We start from the raw sequence: 25,406 nt of genomic DNA, 5'->3' as shown, positions 1-25,406 counted from the left end.
TGTAAAAGTGGAGGTGGTGTTTAAAAATAAAGTTAAATAAGCATTTTGTGACCTGTAAGTGTTGTCAGTAGGTGAGTGCAGACATGGATTAATAGGCAAAAAGTGAGTATCTCACTTATACACACACACACACACACACACACACACACACACACACACACACACACACACACACACACACACACACACACACACACACACACACACACACACACACAGAGAGAGAGAGAGAGAGAGAGATCTGTTAGTAATCAACCTAATCAAATAAATATTCTATTCATGAAAGAAGAGGGGGATGGTGCATGTGATATTTTTTTTATCATCTGGACGATTTGGGACTTTAATTGGACAGAAATAAAAATCTTCATGACACTCGGTCAGTCACGTGGATCGTACGAGGAAATCCTTCCACAGGGTGTCTAATCGATACTAGAACCAATGACACATCGCAATCATAAGAACTGGGCTTCGCTGTTAGCACGAGGGGAACAGTTTGAAACCTAAGTTTTACTCATAATTAGTCACAAGTGTGACGATGACTGTGTGAATTTGAGTCGTTATTGCAGAGATGTTCGTGTACTTTGTTGAACGACGCCCCGCTCTGTGATCGATTGCTCGCGCCTCTTCCAAAATGGCCCGGGTTTGTTTTCCATGAGTATGTTGAAGAGCTTTAACCGAGCGGCCCAGTTCACCAGACTCCTCCAGACGGCCGGCAAAGGCTTTTATCTACTGCAGAACTTCAGGTGAGAGCTGCCAGGCTGGCGGTGGGACCTTTAGTGAGAAGCACCGGCTGATTCTCGGACTGAATGAGAGGCTAGCTAGCGCCCAGACTTAGCCGCAGTGGCCGTTTAAAGCCGGCTTGTTAACCCGGCTAAGCTCACGGCTAACCGGGCTACATGAGGAGCTTTCGGAAACGGGTTGTGTCCGCAACTGTACACTATAATCTGAATATATAATCTTCTCTAAAGCCGGTGTTATTAGCGAACTCACTTAAATGACCTGGTCCGTGTTGTCTGACTGTTGAAGTGTGCTGAGTGAAGGAGCTAATGCTAACGGCTTTTCCTGTGAGTTGGATTGATTAAACTGAGTCTGGCAATGAGTTAACTCTGCTGGTCACTGGGATCACACTATATTATATATCCAGGCAAGGCTTATTTATTTATTCAGCACTACTCAGACACAAGGCAATTCACTGAATCTTAAGCGGTTAAGATTAAGAAAAGCAAAGTGGTCGAGAAAAGGCTTAAAGGGGGAGTATTAAATAAAATATTAAGATTAAACGTAATAAAATGAAAAAAAAAATTTTGTTCAATAAAAAACCCGAACAACTAAATAGGCAAAAGTCTTAGTCTTTATTTAAAAGAAGTGTGTCAGCAGTCGTCACGTGTTCAGGAAGTTTGTTTCACAGGTGAAGGGCCTCAATCCGAATTTATAATTTATGAAGATTATTGAAGTAAAGGCGACACTTTCTTTTCAGTTTTTCATTGGTTTTTCTGGATTTCTGCGTTAATATCTGTACAGCAGGGTGGAAAAGGAAAACCTGTTGAGCTGCAGATTAGATAAAACTTTATTGATCCCACAATTGCAGTGGTTGTTAAACTGGTTGAGCTTCAAATATCAGCTGCTGATGGGAGCTTTGTCTTTGAAAGAAACCTTCCACGAGGCAAATGTTAGTTATACTGATGGTTTTGCATTTGGCAAGGCAATTTTAATTCTGGAGCATTCAGACCCAAAGCAATTCACAGTGCTCTTCAAGGAAATGCATAAAAAACCAAGCGATTTAGACAGGCATAAAGTTAAAACTTTATTAAGATAAAGGTAATGAAATAAGTAAAATCTGCTTTAATGGAAAGCCTGAGCAAATAATGATTTAAAGGAAGCATATGTGTGAACAGGAAGTTTGATCCACCTGTGAGGAGCATAGGAACTAAAAGCTGCTTCACCTTGTTTCTTCTAACTCTCAGAACACGTCGTAACCCTCTTCCTGAGGACCTCGTGGGTCTAAATAATTCATATTCTACATGTATTTAGGTCCGAGGCTATTCAAAGCTTCATAGAACAGAAGTCAGATTGTGAAGGTGATCCTTAGACACACGGGCAGCCGGTGCAATAAGTGGTGCTCACACCAATGTGGCCTAATGCAGACGCTTTAATTACCCGTTTCTCTAAATGATCGTGATTGCATACAGATATTGAGTTTTATGAGCTTTTAGAGGATTTATAATCGTAAAGACTACGTCTCGTGACTGCAGGATCTGAGTGCACCTGACAAAGGTGGCTGCTCACCTGTGTTTAAAACTATTTTATTAAAAACTGACTTCACAGAGACTATTTGATGTAGATTTTCTTCGTATCTTTACGTTGACCCATATGCTTTACATGCAAGTTTTGTGTTTATCTGAATGTCCCACATTTTGTGCTTTAAGTGGATTCTCCCTGAATTTTTGCAATTGATGATGTGGTTTTTGAGGTGGTTGAACTGTATCATAACAGATGATGGCAACAGTACATCATAAACCCATTTGAATTTATTCTCTCCTATAAAAGACAACCACCTCTTACAGCCTGGATAACACTGTTCAAATATGAACCCTTCCTACAGCCGTTAATAAAGACTTTTATATGGGACCAAATGGTTCAGGCAGCGGAGCAGATTGTCCTCCAGTCTCAAGGTTAGCAGTTCGATCACTTTTCTAAATTGTCCTTCCAGGTTTCTCCTAATGGAAGTCCTTGCATTCACTTTATATCAGCATGACAGTGTACAGCGCCTTGAGATGACTGAAAGTAATTTTTGTGATTTGCCATTTATCTGCTTGGTATTTGGCAGCCTTGTTTGTTGAACAGTAATGTCTTGCTTCAGTATTTCACTCCTTGGCTGTAATTGGAGGCCTCCGTCTTGCAAGTTTAAGGTGTGTCCCTCTTCCAACACACCTGATTGAAAGAAAAGAGTTGTCATTAATCCCAGCCAAAGCCAGCTAACAGGAGACACCCACAACATGTAAGACAGGGTGGAGAACACAGACCTCATTGGTGTTGACATCTGTTACCAGAGTTTAAACCCTGATGTGAATATTGCAGTTTATACTGGAAGCCACACTAAACTTTGCATTCCTTCCTGTCTGCTGCAGGCTGGTGTCATCCTTGCCACTCAGAATGACTGATCCGGCTGTGAACAGGGTGGTCAGTGACATTATTCGCTCTCCAGAGGACAAGAGGGAGTACCGCGGCCTGGAATTTACCAATGGCCTGAAAGCTATGCTCATCAGTGACCCAACCACAGACAAATCCTCTGCTGCTTTGGATGTCCAAATAGGTAAAGGACGTCCATTACTGTTGTGTCTTTTATTTTATTTTTTATGTTGCTTTCATTGGTAACGATGCAGAACTGGTTTGGGGCCGTGGTCCATCGTAATTATCCACATGATACTAAAACAAAGAAAGAAGTAGCACATTGTTAAATACCAGTAAAACTGCAGCAACTCCTTTGAAAATGTGTTGACTTTGAGCATTTAGTGCTCACTGACAGAGCATCAGTAGTTTGCTTTAGGTGCCAGAGGAAGAAACATCTTGTGTAACACTGTCAAGTTTCCTGCCCGCAGTGACTTAACACATCAATTGGCTGCCTTCTAGAAAGACTGAAACCAACTAGATCATGTAATTTTGACCAGAATGTTTGATTCTCATCTGAATTTGGTGTTCTGTCACAATAAGTGAGGTTTTTCTTATTTTCAACCTTAACTTGATGTTGTAATCTGTCCTCTTAAATCCACAGGTTCACTATCGGACCCATCAAACATCTCAGGCCTGGCCCACTTTTGTGAGCACATGCTGTTCCTGGGAACACAGAAGTACCCCAAGGAGAATGAGTATAGCCAGTTCCTCAGCGAGCACGCCGGCAGCTCCAACGCTTTCACCAGCGGAGAGCACACCAACTACTACTTTGACGTGTCCCATGAGCACTTGCAAGGAGCACTTGATAGGTACTTGATTCAGTCAGCTGTATCCCTTCTGTGTTGACTTTGGTGGATGACATTGTCTCAATTGAATGTCCTAAGTAATTTTTTTCAGCCATGTGTAGCAGTATAAGCTCATCCGTGTTGTTTTAGGCTCATGTACTGTCCTCAAACTGAGGTCATCCGCTTGCCTAAAGAGCTGGTCAGCATATACAGCGTTCCCATGAGAATCCAGCCGTTAATCTGCGGGAGCTGCCAGGTCACAGTCTGCCTGTGTTTAGTTACCAGACCCAAACCTCAGCTGATAGCTTCAGCCTTGCATGGGGTCTCTACTCAGCTGTGGCAGTTCTGGAAAGGACACTCCGGCAGTCCGAACGGAACCTGCAGGGATAAGCTTACCTAATTAGAAATGAATGATGGTCTAGCAAGCACCTGTTTCTGTGGCATAGGCTAATTGTTCCCTCGCGCCGGTGAATTGTGAAGGCCATCTGGACTTTAGTGGTCGGAAAGGACAGTGCAGAGTGAGCTGAATTATTGATGCCGAGGCCTTTTTGAAAACACCGTCTGAATAGGATCATATGCGTCATTAGCGTCAACTTTTTATATCCACGCCAGCAACATTTAGGTTCTTTTTTTATCCCTTTGTGGGATACATCTCTGGCTATAAACATCCTCCAGTACAAAGGGTAATGGTGCGGTTCCTTTGTAATAAGTCTGTAGTTAAATAGCCAGCTGCTGTGTCAGAGCTGTAATGTAGTCGGCGGAATTGGAAAAGAAAACCCTCCAACATGGTACAAGATGCCATCTGTTATTTAAATCTCTACATGTACAGTTTAAGTTTTTTGTGTGTGTGCGCTTGCCGTCCTCATTTGCATGGCAGTTGAATTTGCTTGGTGTTTGCATTTCCCTCTGCCCGTCTACAAATGCTCCTAACGTGCACACCGACACTTTTCAGTTTATCACACAACATTGTCCAGTGTGCAATTAAAAAGAGAAAAAGAAAAGGGTATAACCTCATTGCATGCTGTAATGAAAGTCTGACTAATGAAGCTGTTTAACAGTGTAGGTTTGTGTTGCGATCTCTGTAGGTTTGCCCAGTTTTTCCTTTGCCCGCTGTTTGACGAGAGCTGCAAGGACCGGGAGGTGAACGCCGTGGACTCCGAGCACGAGAAGAACCTGATGAACGACGCCTGGAGGCTGTTTCAGCTAGAGAAGGCCACGGGAAACCCAAACCACCCCTTCAGTAAATTTGGAACAGGTAGCGGCCCTGAATGGTTCTCATCAGACTTCACCTGACCATCGTCACATTATTCATTCAGGCTTTGTCTCGTTATTGTAGGCTGCTGCGTATGTACAGCGGATACAAATAAATATGAATATACGAGAGATGGCGCTTGGTATGTTTCAGAGGTTCCCAACATGACAAAAGGCTCATTATGAGACTTCAGGCGAGCGTCGAATGACCCAGTGTCCCGGAACAGAGACCTGCAGCACGGGGTTATCTGAGGATCGAGAAAAACTGCTCGCTCCGTAACGAAGAGATAATGTGGTTTACAGTTTGGATTACCCTATTCATAGAAGCTGGGATCTAATCACGTACATTAAAGTAGCCTCTTGCGACAGAGTATTGGATTTAAAGGAGTCTACAATTTAGTTATCCCTTTATCTTCGATGGAGAAGTCAGTACAGAAGCTGTAGTAATGGAAATCATCTAGGATCCCAGAGAGCAGCTTACCATGCCAGAGCGAGTCCTGAATCACAGTGACTTGGACCATCCCCAGGCTCAGATTAGCCACCTGATGGCAGTCTTGATTTATATACTCTGTATTGCTCTTAAGAATAGAAGTGGATGAGGCAGGGCTGGAGGCCAAGCGCTCAGAACAACATTCATTTTCACATCGTTTTCTGCGCGTGTGTCTTTGGCACAACGTAAATAAGTAAATCAGCGTCTCGATTCTCTTGAATTGTGATATGTGTTTGTAAGGTACTCCGGTGACAGATGGCAGGCAGCTTGCCTATGCACCCCACTGTCATTTTCATGAAGATGTTGTACAACAGCATGTTAAAATAAAAAAATAAATAAACCGCCACACAAGCTGCTCAATCTATCATGTTTCGGAATTTATTGACTTGAATGCTGTCGGTTCCTGATAATAATAGACTACTTTTCTGAAAGCTAAAAGGAAATAAAGATGAGCCTTATGGATTTTTTTTGTTTTTTACTTTGTTTTTTTAATCAGCTGACAGACGCTGACACATGAGTATTAATTTAACTGATCACATTTTTTTTCCAGGTAACAAATTGACTCTTGAGACCAGACCTTCCAAAGATGGGATCGACATCCGTCAGGAGCTGCTGAAATTCCACTCCACATACTACTCCTCTAACCTCATGGGGCTGTGCGTGCTAGGAAGAGGTAAAGCAAACTCATATTACCGAATCATGCTGAAATGTTGCAAAATCCTCACAGAGCTTTCGCCACACCTCGGCTACGAAACCTTTGCACCGCCAGTCACCCGAGAGAGGAACCAACTGTCCTGTATGCCTCGGTCAATGTCTCAATCTCAAGGTGTATTTATTACACTGCCCTGTCAGATTCTGTTAGTTAATACTATACATATGTTTTCTAATAAACAAATTTCTTAGGAACGCTTTGTGACGCATTTCTAAAGATCATTGCATGCTGCACTGTAATCCTGTGAAATCGCTTCCAATGTTTTGAAAGAAAAGCAGCCTTTTTGTTTAAAGGTTGTAGTGCAAAACATCGCCAAATATACTGAAGATGATGCAGAGTGAGATTTGAAATAAACCAAAATTACATCTATGACCTTGTCAGAAAGGTGATCTGTGACTTATTGACGTCATGCAGCATTTTTAAAGCTCCCATATTATGCAAAATACACTTTAGAATGGTTTTCTCATGATAATTTGTGTCCCCAGAGTGGTTATGAGGCCCTAGAAGTGAAGGAAGTCTGTCATCTCTCTCACTTGCTTGCTCAGATTTTCCCTTCATGATGTCATGCAGGGGAATAGCCACTCCCTCTGGTATTGGAGCTCCGCCTTGTTGTCCTTGCACTTAGCAGGACCTAGTGTTAGCTAGTTGGGAGTAACCGTAACAACACATACAACCTTTCTAAGTAACATAATCAGACACACACATTTCTAGTGATTGTACTTGTTATTTATTTATCCAGGACATCATTACGAGAACGCTTTAAACCTTCAGGGTGCTTCCAGTTTTTTAATGTAAACAAGTTTCTTTGATCTCCTTGTGAATGTTTTCTATTGTGTGTTTTTATTTGCAGAGTCACTTGATGAGCTGACGTCCATGGTGGTTAAGCTGTTCGGAGAAGTGGAGAACAAGAACGTGCCTATCCCAGAATTCCCTGAGCACCCTTTCCAGGAAGAACATCTCAAAGTGAGCAGCTGAAGTTTTTTTTCCACTCGGATCACCCTGCAGGTCGCCATCATTTGATAATGGAAGCAAAAACATTTATTTGTCGAAGTTCATGTTTTGATGTATGAAATAATTAGTTTTTGAAACATTTCATTGCCTTGGTTCTCAATTAGGCAGCAGGATATCAGGTGAACATGCAATAATGTTGATTATTAATGTGATAACAATACCATTTGTGGTGAGTAGAAACATTTAGATGTTGTTAATGTCTTTGTACTTGGAGATTTTATTAATCATGAATGCTCAGTGCATGGAGCCATCATTCATTGCAGTGTGACCAGTTCTCAGTTAATGTCTTTTCTAATGAAGCGGTCTTGTTTGTTTTTTTTTGTCGCAGCAATTTTACAAAGTGGTTCCAATCAAAGACATCAGGAATCTGTACGTGACGTTCCCAATCCCAGACCTGCAGAAGTACTACAAATCCAACCCAGGGCATTATCTGGGACATCTGATCGGACACGAGGGGCCCGGAAGTTTGTTATCTGAGCTGAAATCAAAAGGTACTGAGACATGCAGTGGCCTCGCCTACGAAGTTGATCACTTTACAGGTCATGTGACGTATCACTGACTCACATTCACTTAAATTTCATGACTATATTTAATAATGGAAGAATAAAAATGGGCATCCTGCTCCTTCATATGGTTCTGACACGCTGACTTCTGTGCTTCCAAGTTGGAGCAGAGCTACATTTCTTCCTGGCAGGTCGAGTCACAAAAGGACCATTTTTCTATTTGAAAGCCCGAAATAAAAGCACATAATATATTCCGGTGCTCAGGGTGTGACATTAAATTTATTAGAGGTTTAATTTTCCATCATGAAATTAAATGAACAATCTTCTCCTCACCGGGGGAAAATGTCTAATTGTTTTTAAGGCTGGGTGAACACACTGGTTGGAGGACAAAAGGAAGGCGCCAGAGGATTCATGTTCTTCATCATCAACGTGGACCTGACTGAGGAAGGCCTCTGTAAGTACTGCATAGCAGCACTGGCTGGGTCAACACTGGTGTGTTTTGCACGTCACTGTCATTATCGAAAAGGGCGTGTTAACAGAAATGTAAATAAGACTCACCGAGGCGTGGTCTGTGCATCGCTGCAGTGCACGTGGAGGACATCATCTTCCACATGTTCCAGTACATCCAGAAGCTGCGAACCGAGGGACCTCAGGAGTGGGTGTTTGATGAGTGCAAGGTAATTTCTTATGAGCCGCGTCATTCCAAAGGCCATCGTTTACTACTGCAGATGATATGTCACATTATTCATTCTCACTGTGAACACAATTCAAACCCACTAACAGGCAGATTGACTCGTATAGATCCCCCGCTTTGTGTTCCTACATTATACCCTTCTTTGTAGCTTTTGCTTGTGTTTAGACTTCACCTGTTACATCCTCCACTTCTCCCTGTTCCTGCAGGATTTAAACAAAGTGGCCTTCAGGTTTAAGGACAAGGAGCGACCCCGTGGCTACACCTCCAAAGTGGCAGGATTACTACACGTAGGTCCCGGCTCAATCTGCACAGGTTGCTTCCAGACAGAGTCGGCGCACCTTCTGGGCCTGCTGTCATCATGAGTCTGTTTGCATGTCTTCGGAGTTAAGCCTTAGACAGCCCGGCTTTGAATTGAACTGAGTTGCAGTAGGTAGAGGGCCTCATGTTTGGTGTTGCATTGGCAGTTTTACACGTGGCTCGATGAAACTGAAGCTTTGGACCATTATAACAAAGTCTTGACCTGGGCAAGAAGGGCATCATGTGGTAAAACTAGCAAAGTCTGTGATAAAACTTACAATGAGTTGCTTTGGCAAGCACTTAAAAAAAAAAAAAAAAAAGGGAGCTGCCAAACAGACAATTCTTTATAAGAAGTGGTAGGAAGTATTTACATTAGTAAGAGTGCAGCCAAAAGATGAGAGCTTTAACTGTAAATGTTTTATCTTCTATTTCTGCACAAGGCCACATTAAGTGAAGTGTTTTGTTTTTTGTTTTTTCAATCTATCTGCTCTTTGTGCTGCAGTATTACCCACTTGAAGAAGTTCTGGCTGCGGAGTACCTTTTGGAAGACTTCAGGCCTGATCTGATTGAGATGGTGCTGGACAAACTGAGACCAGAACAAGTCAGGTGAGTGTGGGAACGATCAGGAAAACCTCTGATAATAAGAGCAGCACAGAAACTATCAGTGTAGATTTCTTTTAGATGATTTTGTCTACATCATGTACAGAAAAATGACCTCTTTAATGTATTTTGTTGGCAGCATCATTCACTTTTAGACTGATCCTCTGATTGCCTGACACACAGTGCATGTATCTCTAACTGGTGTCTATGCTTTCTGATACTCAAGAAAACGCACGCTTGCCATGTTTGATATTTGGATGAAACATCTTTTCAATTTTCTCCCCTGAATGAGAAATGCCAGACAGCTTTATAGATTTGATTATCTCTGCCGCCTCAAAGAGGGTTAGTCTCTTATATCAGGAGATGGGTACGTGTGCTGAGGAATACATTATCAGGCTTTGCGCTCCTTGCTGGAGATTCCAGTATCCTCACAGGATTTCGCATAAACAGAGGGAAATGTTTTGAACTTCTCCGGCGCTGAAAAAGATTTCCTATTAAGTTATAATTGAGCTGGATAGAAGTGTTGTATTAGCAGAGATAACTGTGCGTTTTGTACATAAATACTTTGTATATGGATCATGTGATGGTGCTAAGAAATGCAATCACATAGTTTATTTTTACTCAATTTCCTGATATGATTAGCTCCAGTCCAAAGTCAAACTTCTTGGTGCAACTTTTTCAAAAAATATTCCTATATTGAGAGTTGCAGGAGCAAAATTTCAGTTAATTTAGATCCTTAAATATCATTGCACAGAAGAAACGTGGTCATGTTTTGTCCTGATTACGTTATCTTTACATTTGCCAGACTATTTAACCTGACTGGAATAAATAAAAGTTCCAAGTTGGTAGCTTTAACTCATAATTACTTTTCTGGGTCGATCCTGCTGTGACAAAGCAAAGTGTGGACTTGTAAGGAGGAGGTGGTGGGCACTTATTGGCTGACCCTGACGCTTTGCCTGCCAGCCTCTTGCTTTTACTGAAGTGGCTATTTAAGGCAGGCTTTTGCCAGCACCACTTTAAATTCATGACCAAACAGTTCTTAATGTATCACTCCCATCCCAGCAAGCTGCATTGTATCATTAAAGAGGGCAGGAAAAATAGGAACGCTTGCTGATCGTAAACGTTATTGCTTCTACTTTATTGTTTAACTAAGTAAAGTACACTCAAAAGTTTTCATTGAAACACATTATAACAATTCTAACAGTCCCTGAAGGCCGCAGCAGATAGAATTTTAATCATTCAATTAGAAAATGTGTCGGTGGATTCACGTCCTCTGGAGCATTTTTGCAAATCGTCTAATCGCAGGTTTACACCGGATGTGATCTTTTTTTGTTGTTTTCTTTTCCCCTCCAGAGTTGCAGTGGTGTCAAAATCCTTTGAAGGAAAGACGGACAAGACGGAGGAGTGGTACGGCACGCAGTACAAACAAGAAGCCATCTCCGACGAGACCATCCAGGTGAACCACTGTGGTTTTATCTCGCAAATTCATTCTGTCTGCTGCGACGCCTGCTAATATTCAATGATGAACATATTTTTGCCTTTTTTTTTTTTTTTTTTGTTCTCCAGAATTGGGCAAATGCAGACCTCAATGGCAAGTTTAAATTACCGATGAAAAATGAGTTCATCCCCACAAACTTTGAGATCTACCCCCTGGAGAAGGACTCTCCTTCAGTCCCCTCTTTAATCAGAGTGAGTGTTTCTGCTGCATAGCTCTGCCTTCAAAGCATCGTCACTACTTGTTTCTTTTCCACATTGGACCACTGCTTCAGTTTTTGTTCGAGGAAAAACCGTATCATGCTTTCATATGGAAATATGCTATTGTGACTGAGACATCAAGTATTTTATAATTTTCTCGCTGTCGTGTCGAGATCAGAGGAACGGAGCTGTTAACCACGGCGAACATATTCCCTTCTCTGATACTTTTGTGTTTTATCTCTAAAAGCCGTGTTAAACCAGCTTCGTTTGATATGATTGAGTGAAAGTCCCGTCTCTGCTGGAGTTGTAATGGTTGTAGCTGGATTAGAGTTTCAATACAAGTGTTTTTCTTCCAGGACACTGCGATGAGCAAGGTGTGGTTCAAGCAGGATGATAAATTCTTCCTCCCAAAGGCCTGCCTGAATTTTGAGTTCTTCAGGTAAGTCATGGGTCGTGAACGTGAACTAACCCCGACTGTGATACTCGATTACGCGTTTGGTTCCTCGATCAAGAAAACCTATTGAAATCAAAGAAATGGCAAGATGTAATTGAATGATTAACTCCTGCAGCCACTGTACAAGATGATTTCATTGTCGCTCCACGTCTTCTGTAGTGAGTAGATGATTTACCTGATTTAAATAAATGTGATCAACAGAAACACAATGTGCAAAAGAGACTGAGGAAACTGAACTAAAAGATAATTATCAGCTATACAGCCAGCAATAAAAATAGCAGTATTTTGCTTTAGCTTCAGTCTACACTCTTGCACACACAATAACCTGCTCTGCCTCGTGGGGAGGGGGGTTGTAATGCTTCCAGTCACATCAAGCGTGCGTTATCCAGTGTTTGCCTCTCAGAAAGTACTGCTATCTAAAGTGGAACAGGTGAAATCTGCGAGCATTCAAATGCTACCAAACCCTGGACTGTCGCCAATCACATACAAATTCACCTCATATGTTTTTGGGAGAACATGCAAACACCACTGAGGTCACACCTCGATGTTCTCACTATGAAGTGAGAAAGCGCACCACCATCCCACAGTTTGGCTCCGTGCAGTAAAAAAAACCCTGCATCAGCAACACTCCAGACCGCGCCGAGCAGTACGCCGAGGTGTAAAAACATGTATTTCCTATAACGTCGAATCGCAGTGAGAGAAGGTAGACCTGACATCTTGACGCTGTGTTTGTGTGCTCTGTGTGACCGCTGCCATTTTCTCTACAGCCCGTTTGCGTACGTGGACCCATTGCATTGTAACATGGCATATTTATACCTGGAGCTCCTCAAGGACTCCCTCAACGAGTATGCATATGCAGCCGAGCTAGCTGGCTTGAACTATGACCTCCAAAATACCATCTATGGGATGTATGTAAGTATTGAGAATCCCTCCGCATTGACCTCACGCCTCATCCCAGACCTTCACCCCTTATCATCCTCACTCAGCCGGGCCGGGGTCGATTCGGCCATGTCTGCCGCCACGTTGGAAGGTTTTTGTCGCTCATCTTGGTCTAATTAAAAGTTGAGACTTTCACAGATCAGTGGCGAGTTTGTAATGTCAAGTCCTCAAATACCTTCCAGCTCTGGCCCGGCTGTTCTATGTGCGTCCTCCTCTTCATTCTGCATCGATCCCTCTCCCCAGCTTATATTCCTCCAGCCAAACCCCCAACGACCACCTACGTCTCTTCCACGCACCAAATCGTTACCTCTCCCGTTTCGGCGTTAGGCTTAACTTTTCACCGGTTTTAAAAGTTAACCTGGAAAACGAAAAAAAAGAAAATAAAAGTGGTGGCATTCGTCCAGAGAAACGGTTTCTGCCAGTTGTCGCGAGACAGAAAGCTGCTCGTGTGGCTGCATATACATACTCTTCCCGTCATTCTTCGATGTCTTTTTTTATTTTTTACTTTCTGACCATCTTTCATCCTCCACCAACCATGTTTCTCCCTTGTATTTTTTTGTTCTCTTCTCCCTCCATTAGTCGCTACCTTTACGCAGACCCCCTGCACTGCAACATGACCTACTTGTTACTCAGATTACTGAAGGATGATTTAAGAGAGTATACATATGCAGCCCGCCTGGCCGGGCTGTTCTATGGCGTAGCCTCAGGGATGAATGCCATCCTCGTAAGTAAGCTGCTTGAAGGACAGTGGAAGGGTCCGATCTGAGTCTTTAACGACAATGGCTTGGTTTTTCCTACGCTCATTCTGAGTGTGTGAGGTGTTATCCTGTTAGGGCTCTGCGCTTGCTACTGCTCCTCCCTTCAAACACCAGCTCAGCACGAGAACTGTACTTTGTGTTTCCATCATCTGATTAAACTTAATTTTGCAAAAAAGAGGCACATTCAAAGCGGCGTGTGAACTCCCGGGGTTACGCGCGACTCTGATTTGAGGCTACAGATTCATTTTCAGACGTCATTCAGGTGCTTCATCTCACTGAATGATCGGCAGAATAAATCAGGGATGGCAATTTTTTTAATCTGATATTCAAAGTGGTCATTTTTGCGAAGCTTCTTAAAGCATTGAAAACATTTATAGCTCGGTGAGAGACCTAAATTGTACTGCTGTAATCAAGGATAAGATTAAATTAGCGTTGAATTGAATCGAAATCAAAATTTTCACGACTGTCTCGCAAACAGGAAATTGTGTTTTACACAAAGAATTACATTAATGATTGTTGGCAATATTTTCTGCGGAAATATGAAGTTTTTAACAGGAAACCAAGAAGCATCGGTGTCTGATATTGAAAAAAAGATGTCAAGAACAAATTTCGATTGGCGACAACGAAGAGTTACAGTGAGGGCTAAAAATGGGAACAGTGAGACACTTGGGCAGTTTGTCAAGAAAGTTGATTTTCATTAAATATGTAAGATTTACTCCAGGAATTATCTTGTAGAAAACGTAGCTAAAATGGGTAGAAAACTGCTTAAAACCCTTCAGCTTCAAGGGTCCTATGGCTCCCCAAGACCCCCAGGACTTTCAGCTGAAGTCATTTTTCCTGTTGCCATCCCTGATGAATGCGAGATGTTGCCTCCGAGATTTTTCTCTCTTTCATCCTTTATTATGTATTCAAAACTTGTATAGATTTTGAATCAAAGCCTCCGTCAGAGCAAATATAGACCTACATTGAGTGATTCTAATCGGATCAGTGGTGATGAAAAAACACAAAGGATGTTGGGAGTGGATCTGTATGCAAGAGGTGTGACGTGTTCAATCAGAAAACAACATGCTTGCCCGCGTGTGTGTTCGCAAATCGACCGGTGAATGAAAGCGATGTGCACGGGCGGTGGTGGTTTGCTCTGCTCTTCCAAGCCTCCTCACTAACTGCACCCTTTGTCTTGACCTACTGACCCAAATTCATTAGCTTCCCGTCTCACCAGTCGACTCATGACAGCGGCGTGTCCTCGGAGATGGCTGCTCAACACGCCATCCGCGCCGGTGTGCGGCGGGCCGGACAGAAAAAAAAGACTTGAGTCAGCAGTATCGACGCGGTCGGCTGGCCGTATGTCAAGGTTAATGATGTTAGGAGAGATTAGTTTTAACAGATGTCGGCAGGGAGAGGTGAGGAGCCGGAGTGTGAGATCAGGGCTGTGCCGTGGGAGGAACTGCTGAATCATGATGGGGCCAGGAGGCGTGCATGACTCTGCAAAATGGAGGCTTTAAATAACCTTGACTGTTCTTTTCCATTTTAAAAGCCTCATTTGCATAGAAGTGCCTCGTCATCAGCCACTTGGGCCCGTTCGTCTCCAGAGGAGATTATAGCTCAATATGTTTGCACTGCATGAGATGAAATGAGGTTTCTTAAACAGGCTGGTATTTGAAAATGGCTTCCAGCTCCGTTTCGTCCTCAAATTTATGCTGCTGCACATCGACAAAGATTGACAAAGGATTTGCATGATATTTATGCAGCTTCTACCAAGATGCTGGATTATGTTCAGATTACGTAGCTGTTCTCAAAGGCCCATAGCACGCTTTTGTTTTTGTACCAGTTTATTAGAACATCTTAATGGTTGGTGATCTTTAAATATTGTTGAGATGTTTAAGAATACGTCAGTGAAGAGATGATCGTTTGACAATAATCCAGCCTCTCCATCACGTTAAACAGTCACGCCTCAGTCATGTAGTCGCTGGTGAGTGAGAGCGAATGAATGCAACACCTGGAAGGTTTGATTTTCTTTTCCTCGGTTTGTTGATGCACCACCTCTGCTCTGCTGCAGCTGTCTGTTAAAGGTTACAGTGACAAACAACACATCCTGCTGAAGAAGATCGTCGAGAAAATGGCGACCTTTGAGATAGACGAGAAGCGCTTTGATATCATCAAGGAAGCGGTAAGTTCTGAGAGCAGCGCCGTCGTGATGATTGAAATAACTCAGCAATGCATTGGAAAACCCAGTTTGAGGACCACAGGTGTTCAGAAGTTTCCTACTTGTTTTTAGAACTTGGTCGTTCAGTTTTAACTGTGAAGACTTAATGGTGAGAAGAATCTGCAGAATGTTTTGTAGTTTAAGAGAGGATTGAAGCTAGTTTAACTGTATTCCTCCTCTTCTCGATGTGGGACTGACTTTGCTTTCCATCTCTTCTTTGCAGTACATGAGGTCTCTGAACAACTTCCGAGCCGAGCAGCCTCACCAGCACGCCATGTACTACCTCCGTCTTTTAATGACCGAGGTGGCCTGGACCAAAGATGAGCTCAGGGAGGCACTGGATGGTGAGACGCTGTTCTCTCGAGCTTTCTGCTCTTCATTTACCCTTTTCACTGCAAACTGAACGGAATGAATGTAGTTGGGCTCTGCTTTGGGCGAGAACTCAGCCGTGGAGGTGTGGCCTTTGTAGTAGTTAAATAACGGTATCTGTGTTGACTGTGATAGTTTCACTAGTTCTCTGTGAGCTTCAGCTCATTTCCAACTTTTAGAGTTGGTCCTTCTCTTCTTTCAGGTCTTTTCTTCTGTTTCCTGATTTGAATGTTGAAGTTGTACTCCAGCCCCCCCCCCACCCCCAAGCCGCTGTCTTATTTTAAAAAAAAAATGTCGACGTGCTCTGGAGGAGCCTTGAAGGGCAGATTGTTATATTATTTTTACCTCGGGGCTTCCACAGAGTTTCATCGGATTCACAAGAGACTCAATTAACTGGCAGGGTCGGGCCCTGGAGCCGATTCCCTCCAGCCTTCAATTACTACAGATTGTGCCCCTATCAGCTCTTACCCTGCTGTCCCTCCCTGTCTGGGCTCCAAGAAACTCTCAGTATCCGGTTTCCTGTTGCGGTGGAGATGATCAGTGTACGGCTCTGAGTCTGTGTTGCTTCAGTCTGGGTCAGATAATAGGAATATACATGATTTTTGGCTCAATGTTTTTTTTTATATTTTGCTGTGTAATGAAGAATGAGGGCTTCACACATCATTTCACCACCGAGTTGGACTCCAGAAAATGTCTCTTATACTGATTCCTGGTTCTCTGTTCCAGATGTGAGTCTCGCGCGCCTCAAGGCCTTCATACCTCAGCTTCTGTCACGGCTCCACATTGAAGCTCTTCTTCATGGCAACATCCCAAAAGAGGTTTGTTCACTCACCTTTTTCCTGCTAACTTGTCTGACTTTGAAATGAATCACCTTTTTTGCCGTAAAAAGACATTTAATTGTCACCCAATTCATATTTCGAGTGCGTTTAAGTTTGGGGTTTTTTTTCCTTCGAGTCGCCTGTCGTGGTGTTCGGTCCTCCGGTGGGATCGCTGCAGATCGGTGTCACACGCTGCGATCGGGTCGCGCTCTGTACGAGTTCCCAGCAGTCACGGCGGCAGCCTTATGCCTTGTAATGACAACAGCGTCACAGTCTGGTGGAGGGAGAATTGGACTTGCCAGCAGGAGCAATGATCCGTTCTGTCGTCATCGAGCCGCCGTGCAGACACCAGAACACGAGCGACCGAGGAGTCCGGCTCGGACGGAATGAGGCTACGTGATAGATCGTGGGTCAGGCAGTAATATTTGGACTCGCAGCGATTGATTGTAGCGCGGCAGGGCAGGCGGATAGGAGAAGAGGTCAGACTGTGGTGCCGCGTCCCGCTCCCAAACCCAGCTGCACAGAAAGAAATGCATTTATTTTTCATTTACGTTGACATTTGAAACATCAAACTGAAATACGAGCACCGCCTGCTGCTCCGCCTGCCAAGAACTTGTAAACAGTTTGTTAGCGAGCCTTGAAAGCTGGAGAGTCAGTGCTTGCTAAATGAAAATGGTCGTTTCTTTTTCTTCTTTCCACCCCGACACAAACTTTAATGACACCGTTACAATTGGACAACCTGGCAAACTTTCAGAAAGACTGTATGCTTGGTGAAATGTCCCTGAGGTATTGTACCAAAAGGATTAATAAAGTTTTATCTAATGTAAACGCCCGTATGGAGTTTTATAGTGGCTGTTTTGAGCATCTCACTGAAGTCTGTACAGAATTAGAAACGGCAGCGCCGCCATTATTTAGCTAAACCTGCGCCGTCCACGTCATTCTGGTCATTTTGAGGCTTAATTCAGCCGAGTGGCGACGTCACGACCAATTCTGAGCAGCGTGAAGGAAAGAGCGTGAAATCCAATTTCACTGGAACTTAATGTTTCTCTAAGAGTCAAATTACTGCCGGCGGACATGAGAAGTAACAGGTTTGTTGTTCCGCCGGTCTTCTCTCCAGTCGGCTCTCGGAATGATGCAGATGGTGGAGGACACGCTCATCGAGCACGCTCACACCAAGCCCCTCCTCCCGAGCCAGCTCATTCGCTACCGAGAGGTCCAGGTCCCAGACGGTAGGTCCCGCATCACACACACACACACACACACACACCAGTCGAGCCCTGTTGATCATCGTGTGCCACCCGAGTGGCCTGTTGCCACGGCAACCATGCGCTCGTCATCAGTGACGGCGTCTCGCGTTTGTGAAGATCTGATTAAATTCAACAGTCCACATTTTCCTCGGAGGGAAAATATAAAGGTCAGTGAGGAGGAATGGATGTCTGGACACACACACACACACACACACACACACACACACACACACACACACACACACACACACACACACACACACACACACACACACACACACACACACACACACACACACACACACACACACACACACACACACACGCTGCACACACACACACACACGCTGCCTTCCTGATTACATTAGAGAAAGTCAGGCGGCTCAGAGAAGAAAAGCAGAGCCGTGCGGCCACCTGGAGACATCCTGGTTCTCTCCGGGGGATTTTCCAGGCTCGGCTCCAGACTGTCAGTCAGTCAGACGCAGAACAGAACCGCAGGAGAACCAACAGAGGACGTAAACAGGAGTCTGGCCTCTGGGCCGAGCCACCGTCCACGACAGGCGTCGGTGCAGTTGCAGCAGAAAGCAGTTCACATTAACCAGGCCGGTAACGCATGGATCTGAACGTTTCGCCGGCATCATCAGCCGTTCAAACGGCTCGATCACAACGGACTCGCCAAAGAGCCGGAATCTGTTTCCTCTCTGAGGAAGACAAACGTACAGGAGAGGCTGCGGGAAACCTTTAAATCCATTCAGCAGATAAACTCTCGTATTCAACAGGAAGTCTGACTTTTTTACAGCGCCGCTGCCGTCCTCCGTCTGAACTCTCACATCCGTGACTCCATCAGCCTCGAAGCTGCTCAAAGCTCATGACTCACTGGATTCTGCGTTAATAAAACCGCTGCAGCCGCTTGTTGCTCGCTCACTGCAGGGGGGGTGGTAACAAATTCCATCGACTCAAATCTCCAATCATGGGTTTCTCTGAGGGTACTTGTGTTTCTAGGATTTATTTATTTTTATGAGAATTTCAGTTTTATGTAATTGTCAGAATGCAAACCTGGTGTTGGACCTAAACAAGTTGACATTTCAGGAGTTGGATCTGGTTAAAGTAGTTAGTTTAAAATGCATTTATCTCAAGTTAAAAGTTCCAAGTGCTCAGACTTGATAAATGTTTTGGAGATTCAACGTATAAACATTCATCCAGTCAAGGGAACAAAATGTTCTCCAGAATAATGAGGCAAACTGATGGAAAAATCTACATTAAACATAATTTTGAAAAATGTTTTCATTCATACTTGAATATATTTAATAAGTCAATACGTCTGCAGTTCCTCTTAATAGTCAAGCTGATTGATCTGCATGTTTATGGCCAATAACTCTGATAAAATGTAGATATAAAGCAGGAATAGCTTCTAAAACAAACAAATTTATTTTTGTTCTTTCCTATCTGAGAAATGTGCTTTAAAAACTTATTTTATTGAATGAACAACGCATCCAGCATTTATAAAGTTCTTTGTACTTTTCCTTGTACTTCAGGACAAATATTTAATCTTCCATTGCCATTTTGAGATTTACCTTTACTTCCTGTGTAAAAACTGCAACCAAATCCTAAATGTTGATTTTTCCAACTGAGACCGTGTCAAAACAGTTTTGTTGTTTTTTTCGAAACCCTCTGACGCTCTGTGGTTTTGCTCCCGCCAGGCGGCTGGTACGTTTACCAGCAGAGGAACGAGGTGCACAACAACTGCGGCATCGAGATCTACTACCAGACGGACATGCAGACCACCCACGACAACATGCTGCTGGAGCTCTTCTGCCAGATCATCTCCGAGCCCTGCTTCAACACGCTGAGAACCAAAGAGCAGCTGGGTGAGCGCCGCAAACGCAGAGAACCACCGGGCGGCCCCGGTCAGTATTTAACCCCCCTCCCCCCTCCCTCTCCCCTCTCCCCTCCAAGGCTACATCGTGTTCAGCGGGCCGCGGCGGGCCAACGGCGTGCAGGGCCTGCGCTTCATCATCCAGTCGGAGAAGGCGCCGCACTACCTGGAGAGCCGCGTGGAGGCCTTCCTGTGCACCATGGAGAAGGCGGTGGAGGAGATGGGCGAGGAAGCCTTCCAGAAGCACATCCAGGCGCTCGCCATCCGCCGCCTGGACAAGCCCAAGAAGCTGTCTGCCGAGTGCGCCAAGTACTGGGGGGAGATCATCTCTCAGCAGTACAACTTCGACAGAGGTGAGGCCGCCGCCCTCGTCTTACTTTGCTCTCGTCCAGAAACGAGCCGGACGCTGTTCAGAGCAGGGCTGAAAAGAAAATCTATGATTTTTTTTTAAAGAAAAATGTCCGTTTCGATGCGATTTTCCAATTTTTTATTTTTACTTCTCAATGCCAGCAGACATCAGATATTTAATTTGCTAAATAAAAATAGTTTTTCGCTACAAATTCCATAAATCGATTAAATCGATGTTCTGCCCAAGTTCAGAGGCTGAAATAATCTGCAGCCGCAGCGCCGATTCTCTGGTAATCTGCCTAAAGCCTGGAGTGACGGAGAGTCTGAGAGGCTGCCGGGGGACGGGGACTGAAACTCAGGCCGACCTGCTCCACGCCGAGGACACAGACAACAAACACTCCATTAATACACAGCCGGCAGATTAATGCTTCTTATTGTAAATCCACTTTAAAACGTTTAGATTCCTGTAATAGCGAGGCTACACACACACACACACACACACACACACACACACACACACACACCTGAAGCTTTCAGCTCCACTCTGATGTCGCAGTCACAACCTGGACTGAATTAGCTGACTAACTCTTCACGATGATGGATCACCCCTGAACCCAAAGTGTCTTCCTGCACCGTCAGCACAAACCGAGAGCTGCTGAGTCGCTGACCGCCGTCTCCTCTGTGTTGCAGACAACATTGAAGTGGCGTATCTGAAGACCCTGTCCAAGGAGAACGTCATGCAGTTCTACAGGGTGAGTCGCGAGACTGTTTTTTCTTTTTTTTTCTAACATTGAAGTCGACACGTTGCACGGTTTCTGGGGATATTTAGAAATGCTGAGGTTGTTTTTTTGGTTTTTGTGTGCGCTTGTGTGCGCTTGTTCAGCACAAAGGCTCCCCGGAGTGTGTTCACCTGTTGGACTGCCTGTTTTATTGGAACGGTCTGACATTATGGTCCTCATTAAAGAAATAATATCATAATTTAATATCATCAATGTCGATGTTTTGGTCTCATTTAAAATTTCAACCGAATGAATTCCACTTTAAAAGCTGGTGTACGACTGGATGAGTCCGACATTCAGAAATAACTCCTCAGGTGTCCTTTTTGTTTTAATAGAAATTCAGAATTAGTTCCTCTACAGATGAGAAGAACTGAAGCATTGATTTTTAAAAGTTTCCTTCAGAAAGTTAATTAAGCTTCAGCCCCGACCCGACACGTGACGCTCGCAGCTCACCAGCTGCCGTAATGACGGCCGTCCAGCCGGTACAGGGGACGAAGGCCAGAGACGCAGGGCGCAGACAGAACGTCCATTACCTGAGCCGCAGAATCAAGATCAAGCGTTTCTGATGAGTCAGCAGGAGCTGCTGCTGCTTTCCGTTTCCTTTTCTCGGGGCCATTATTTCTTTTTTGGGCTGCAAGCGTCACGGACTCCCTGCTGACGAGCCACATCTTCTGTCTTATATCACCCAGTGACGTGTGTGTTTCTCTGTGTGTGTGTGTGTTTCTGTGTGTGTGTTTCTGTGTGTGTGTTTCTGTGTGTGTGTGTGTGTGTGTGTGTGTGTGTGTGTGTGTGTGTGTGTGTGTGTGTGTGTGTGTGTGTGTTTGCAGGAACGGCTGACGATCGAAGCTCCAAAGAGACACAAGGTGTCGGTGCACGTCCTGTCCAGAGAGATGGACTCCTGTGAGTATCACACACACACACACAGGCAGTGGAACTAAAGTCCATGCAGCCTGTCAGTCTGACCTGGATGTGTGTGTGTGTGTGTGTGTGTGTGTGTGTGTGTGTGTGTCAGGTCCAGTGGTGGGAGAGTTCCCTGCTCAGAACGATGTCAACCTGGCCCCGGCTCCCTCGCTGCCTCAGGTAACGTCCGCAGCAGCTTTCACTGCCTTTCCCAGCAGGCCGAGCGCTTTCCGTCCTCCCGCACACGTTTTGTGACGGGAAACCAAATCAGACGTTTGAAACCGTAAAAGTTCTGGACGATGCGTTTTATTTCTATGAAGATTCAGCGTTCCGTCTTAACGTGTGAGGAGTCGGAGGTCATTGAGGATCTGTGGTTTTAAATGACTTTTCAACAAGGAAGTTTGAATTGTATCATTTTTAGAAGCGGAGATATTGAAGGAGCTCCTCGTCTTCATCCTGTCGTTACAAAACAAAACATCCACATGGCAGCAAACTGCGGTGAAGTCGGGTCTAAAAAACTCAAGTCGGTCTTTTTAACCAACGTTGCGTCAAAAGTCACAAAACCAAGGTGCAGCTCCTGTCGGCTTCCTGCTGGAGCTCCAGCAGTCCTCGTGCCCGTCTCCGTCCTCGTACCCGTCCTCCCTAATCAGAGGTGAACTCGCTCCCCCAGAGCTTTTCACTACATGCGTATTACACCTCGTTTGAAAACTCGCTCTGTCTACAGAACTACTACAACGTTCATTCTATCATGAAAGTACAACTGAAGTAATGAGCGATGATGCTGCGTGAAAGGAAAATCCCTCATATAGCATTTTGTCCGTTTGTGTAGCTCCAATCCGACTTGTGATGTTGTCATCTGGTGGATTAATATGAACGACACAAGAAGCCTAACTTATGATCCGTCTATTACAACCGTCTATTACAACCGTCTATTACACAGCATGACTCCCGACTCAGAAGACACCGACAGCCGCTTTATCTGATCGTTTAATAAACGGGTTGGAAAAATGTAATAAAAAAACAAACAAAACTATCAAGCATGCATTAAAAAAACAAACCATGAAGTGGAAACGATATAAAAGCTAAAGTGTAATAACTGTTGTTTTCCTGCAGCCGACGCTGGTTCAGGACATGACGGAGTTCAAGAGGAGTCTCCCCCTCTTCCCCCTCGTCAAGCCTCACATCAACTTCATGGCGGCCAAACTGTGAGCGCGACTCCTCTGGCCCCTCCTCCTCCTCCTCCTCCTCCATCAGGAAGATCCGATTGAGCCTGCATCAGTGTGTGTGTGCGTGTGGTGTGTGTGTGTGTGTGTGAGGATGCAAGTGTGTGGCAGGCCGGAGCCACTAGAAGAAGAGAAACTCCACAATAAAACCCAAACGAGTCACAAAGTTAGTCGAGGTCAGCGCCGACTCGGCTCCTGGTAACTCCGGCTCCTCGCGCTGTAGAAAACACCCCGATACAAACACGCCCCCCACCCCTCCTCCGAGGAGCTGCAGCGGCTGCACACGCCTTTTTATTTCAGCTGCTTTCAAAACAGCAGCGTTGTGATGAGCTGTAGAAGTTTAACGTTTTTATTTTAATCTTGTCAGACTGATCTGGAATGAAAATTTTATTTTAGTTTTTTTTTTTGTGACGGAAGCCTTTTTAAAAAGTCCCGGCATGTTGAGAAAGTGTTTGGGGGGGGGAACTGTTTTTAAAACCGCTGGCCACAGAAAGCATGCTCATGACAAGTTTGTTTTTATTTTGAAGGTCTCGGCTGCATTTTAACTCTCGGTTCTGACATCTCAGGGTTCGTCCACGCTGGTTTTCTGTGTTTCTTTTTCTATTATTAGTCACTAATAAAAACACTTTTATTGCTCTAATGTCGCTACTTTTAGTGTTTCATTCACTGACGAGGAAGAGGAGGGCGAGAGGCGCTGCGTCCTGATTGGTGGGATTCGGCCTGTCACTCTGCAAAGCGGCGTTTTTATGTGATGTCAGAGAAAAATCCAGCCTTTTTTTTTTGTTTTGTTTGATTCTTGAATATATGCACTTCTCTCACCAAGCAATAATTTAACGCCGCAGACGAAGTTCGGCCGTGTAATCCCCCGAGACGGACGGAGGCGAGGCGTGAGGGTGCAGTTTAAAAAAAAAAAAAAAAAAACCTAAAGGTGCAACCACCGCTCGCTCTCGGGCCTCATCGCTCACAAACCAGTCATGAGGATCTGAATCGTTTCACATCAGGTGGAATTCAAGAGTTGTGTACTAATGATTCTTCTGCACTGGACTCATCCCGACAGAAGGAAGGGAGATAATCCCAGAGTTTCTTTTTGATTAAGGAGAAATTACTGCAATTGTTAGTTAAAAATATTTATTCAGTGAAGAATTGTATTCTTAGACTTAATTCTTAAATAGTCTTTATACATGCGTGTACGACAGCTGCGTAGTAGATGTAAAGACTTGGCTGATATTTTAAAAGCGTTTCATTAACACAATCAGACTTTTTGATTAAAAAAAAAATTTTAATCTACAATTTAAGACGTAAACTTCAACTCGAAATGAGAACGATTTAAAATGGAACGGCTGCTGCAGGACTAAAATGACTTGGCAAAGTGAAAAGCGAAAGTAAAAATGCATAAAAATTAAACTTTAGTAAAACAAATCTAAGCATTTTACCACATGATATCAGAAGTAGCTTCACTTTTGTCGTCCACAGCCTCAAATTGTCCCGTTTTTCGAAAGAAGCGGCTTCAGACTCCCAGAATGCATCAGTGCAGTGGCTTCATGTCCAAATCACAGCAAACCTGAGTCGGCAGACGTGGAATTAATCGTCTCCAAACACGGACCGATAGACACGACGACATGTTAAGAACAAAACCTGGTGATTTCTTGGTTAAAAGTTCTTTGTGTTTGCGACGGTAATAAATGTTTTAAACTACTTCATCCGACTGGGTGAACGCATCACCATGGACATAAATCCCTCCAGGAATAATCTGACTACGCCACCGTGCAGCCAAAATAACTCAAATCGCTGAACAGTCACAGGGAGATGTGACTGATTTTTTTCAGAACTATTCCTTGATAGATTAAAATTTCCAGACTATTACGGTCAACGTGAGAAACTCCTGACTAATGGTTGAATGTTTTGGATCGTTGTCTGCGCAGCAGCAGTGTGAAGTTCTGGGTGTGTACACGCAGGGAGGACTGCGATTGGCTGGTTGAGGCGTGCGGACGGTCTGATGTTTTTGTTTTGTGTGTTTCTAACTAATAAACAAAGTGGATGGAAGCGTGTGTGTGTGCGTGTTTTCATTGTACGCCGTCTGCACAGCACTTTGGAAAAATACATTTATTCACAGAACCGAGCGCAGAGAAACCAGAGTTTACAGGACAGTTCACACAGTTTAACATCTGTTGGCAGATTTGGGTGGAGAGGTTAAATATTTACTTCTGAGCCTGACGGAGAACCGGCTGAGTCGTTACATCAAATTAATACGCTGAGTCACTGTTTGGCTGAACTGACCCTTTA

At 44.1% G+C, this 25,406-nt stretch overlaps 1 protein-coding gene across 2 annotated transcripts; it reads left to right on the top strand.

Annotated features, from left to right (window-relative positions):
* Positions 1-644: 644 nt before the first annotated feature.
* On the top strand, positions 645-25,164 carry ide (insulin-degrading enzyme). 2 transcript variants are annotated; one of them, XM_080481947.1, is made up of 25 exons: positions 645-743; positions 3,129-3,313; positions 3,773-3,980; positions 5,042-5,211; positions 6,248-6,370; positions 7,260-7,372; positions 7,749-7,911; positions 8,285-8,377; positions 8,509-8,600; positions 8,824-8,904; positions 9,417-9,520; positions 10,868-10,970; positions 11,081-11,203; positions 11,566-11,648; positions 13,182-13,326; positions 15,417-15,527; positions 15,787-15,907; positions 16,659-16,750; positions 17,868-17,979; positions 19,698-19,865; positions 19,954-20,226; positions 20,912-20,973; positions 21,828-21,900; positions 22,013-22,080; positions 23,014-25,164. In XM_080481947.1, the coding sequence occupies exons 1-25, from the start codon at positions 652-654 to the stop codon at positions 23,107-23,109; spliced, it is 3,054 nt and encodes a 1,017-aa protein (XP_080338073.1). In that variant the 5' UTR covers positions 645-651; the 3' UTR covers positions 23,110-25,164. The 2 variants fall into 2 exon arrangements, with proteins under 2 accessions (XP_080338073.1, XP_080338072.1); XM_080481946.1 differs by lacking the exon at positions 13,182-13,326 and adding an exon at positions 12,431-12,575.
* The last annotated feature ends 242 nt before the right edge of the window (positions 25,165-25,406 follow it).

The sequence above is a fragment of the Lipophrys pholis genome (genome assembly GCF_963383615.2).
Source record: "Lipophrys pholis genome assembly, chromosome: 15".
NCBI classification, from domain to species: Eukaryota; Metazoa; Chordata; class Actinopteri; order Blenniiformes; family Blenniidae; genus Lipophrys; species Lipophrys pholis.
This window is presented reverse-complemented; position numbering and strand designations above follow the sequence as displayed.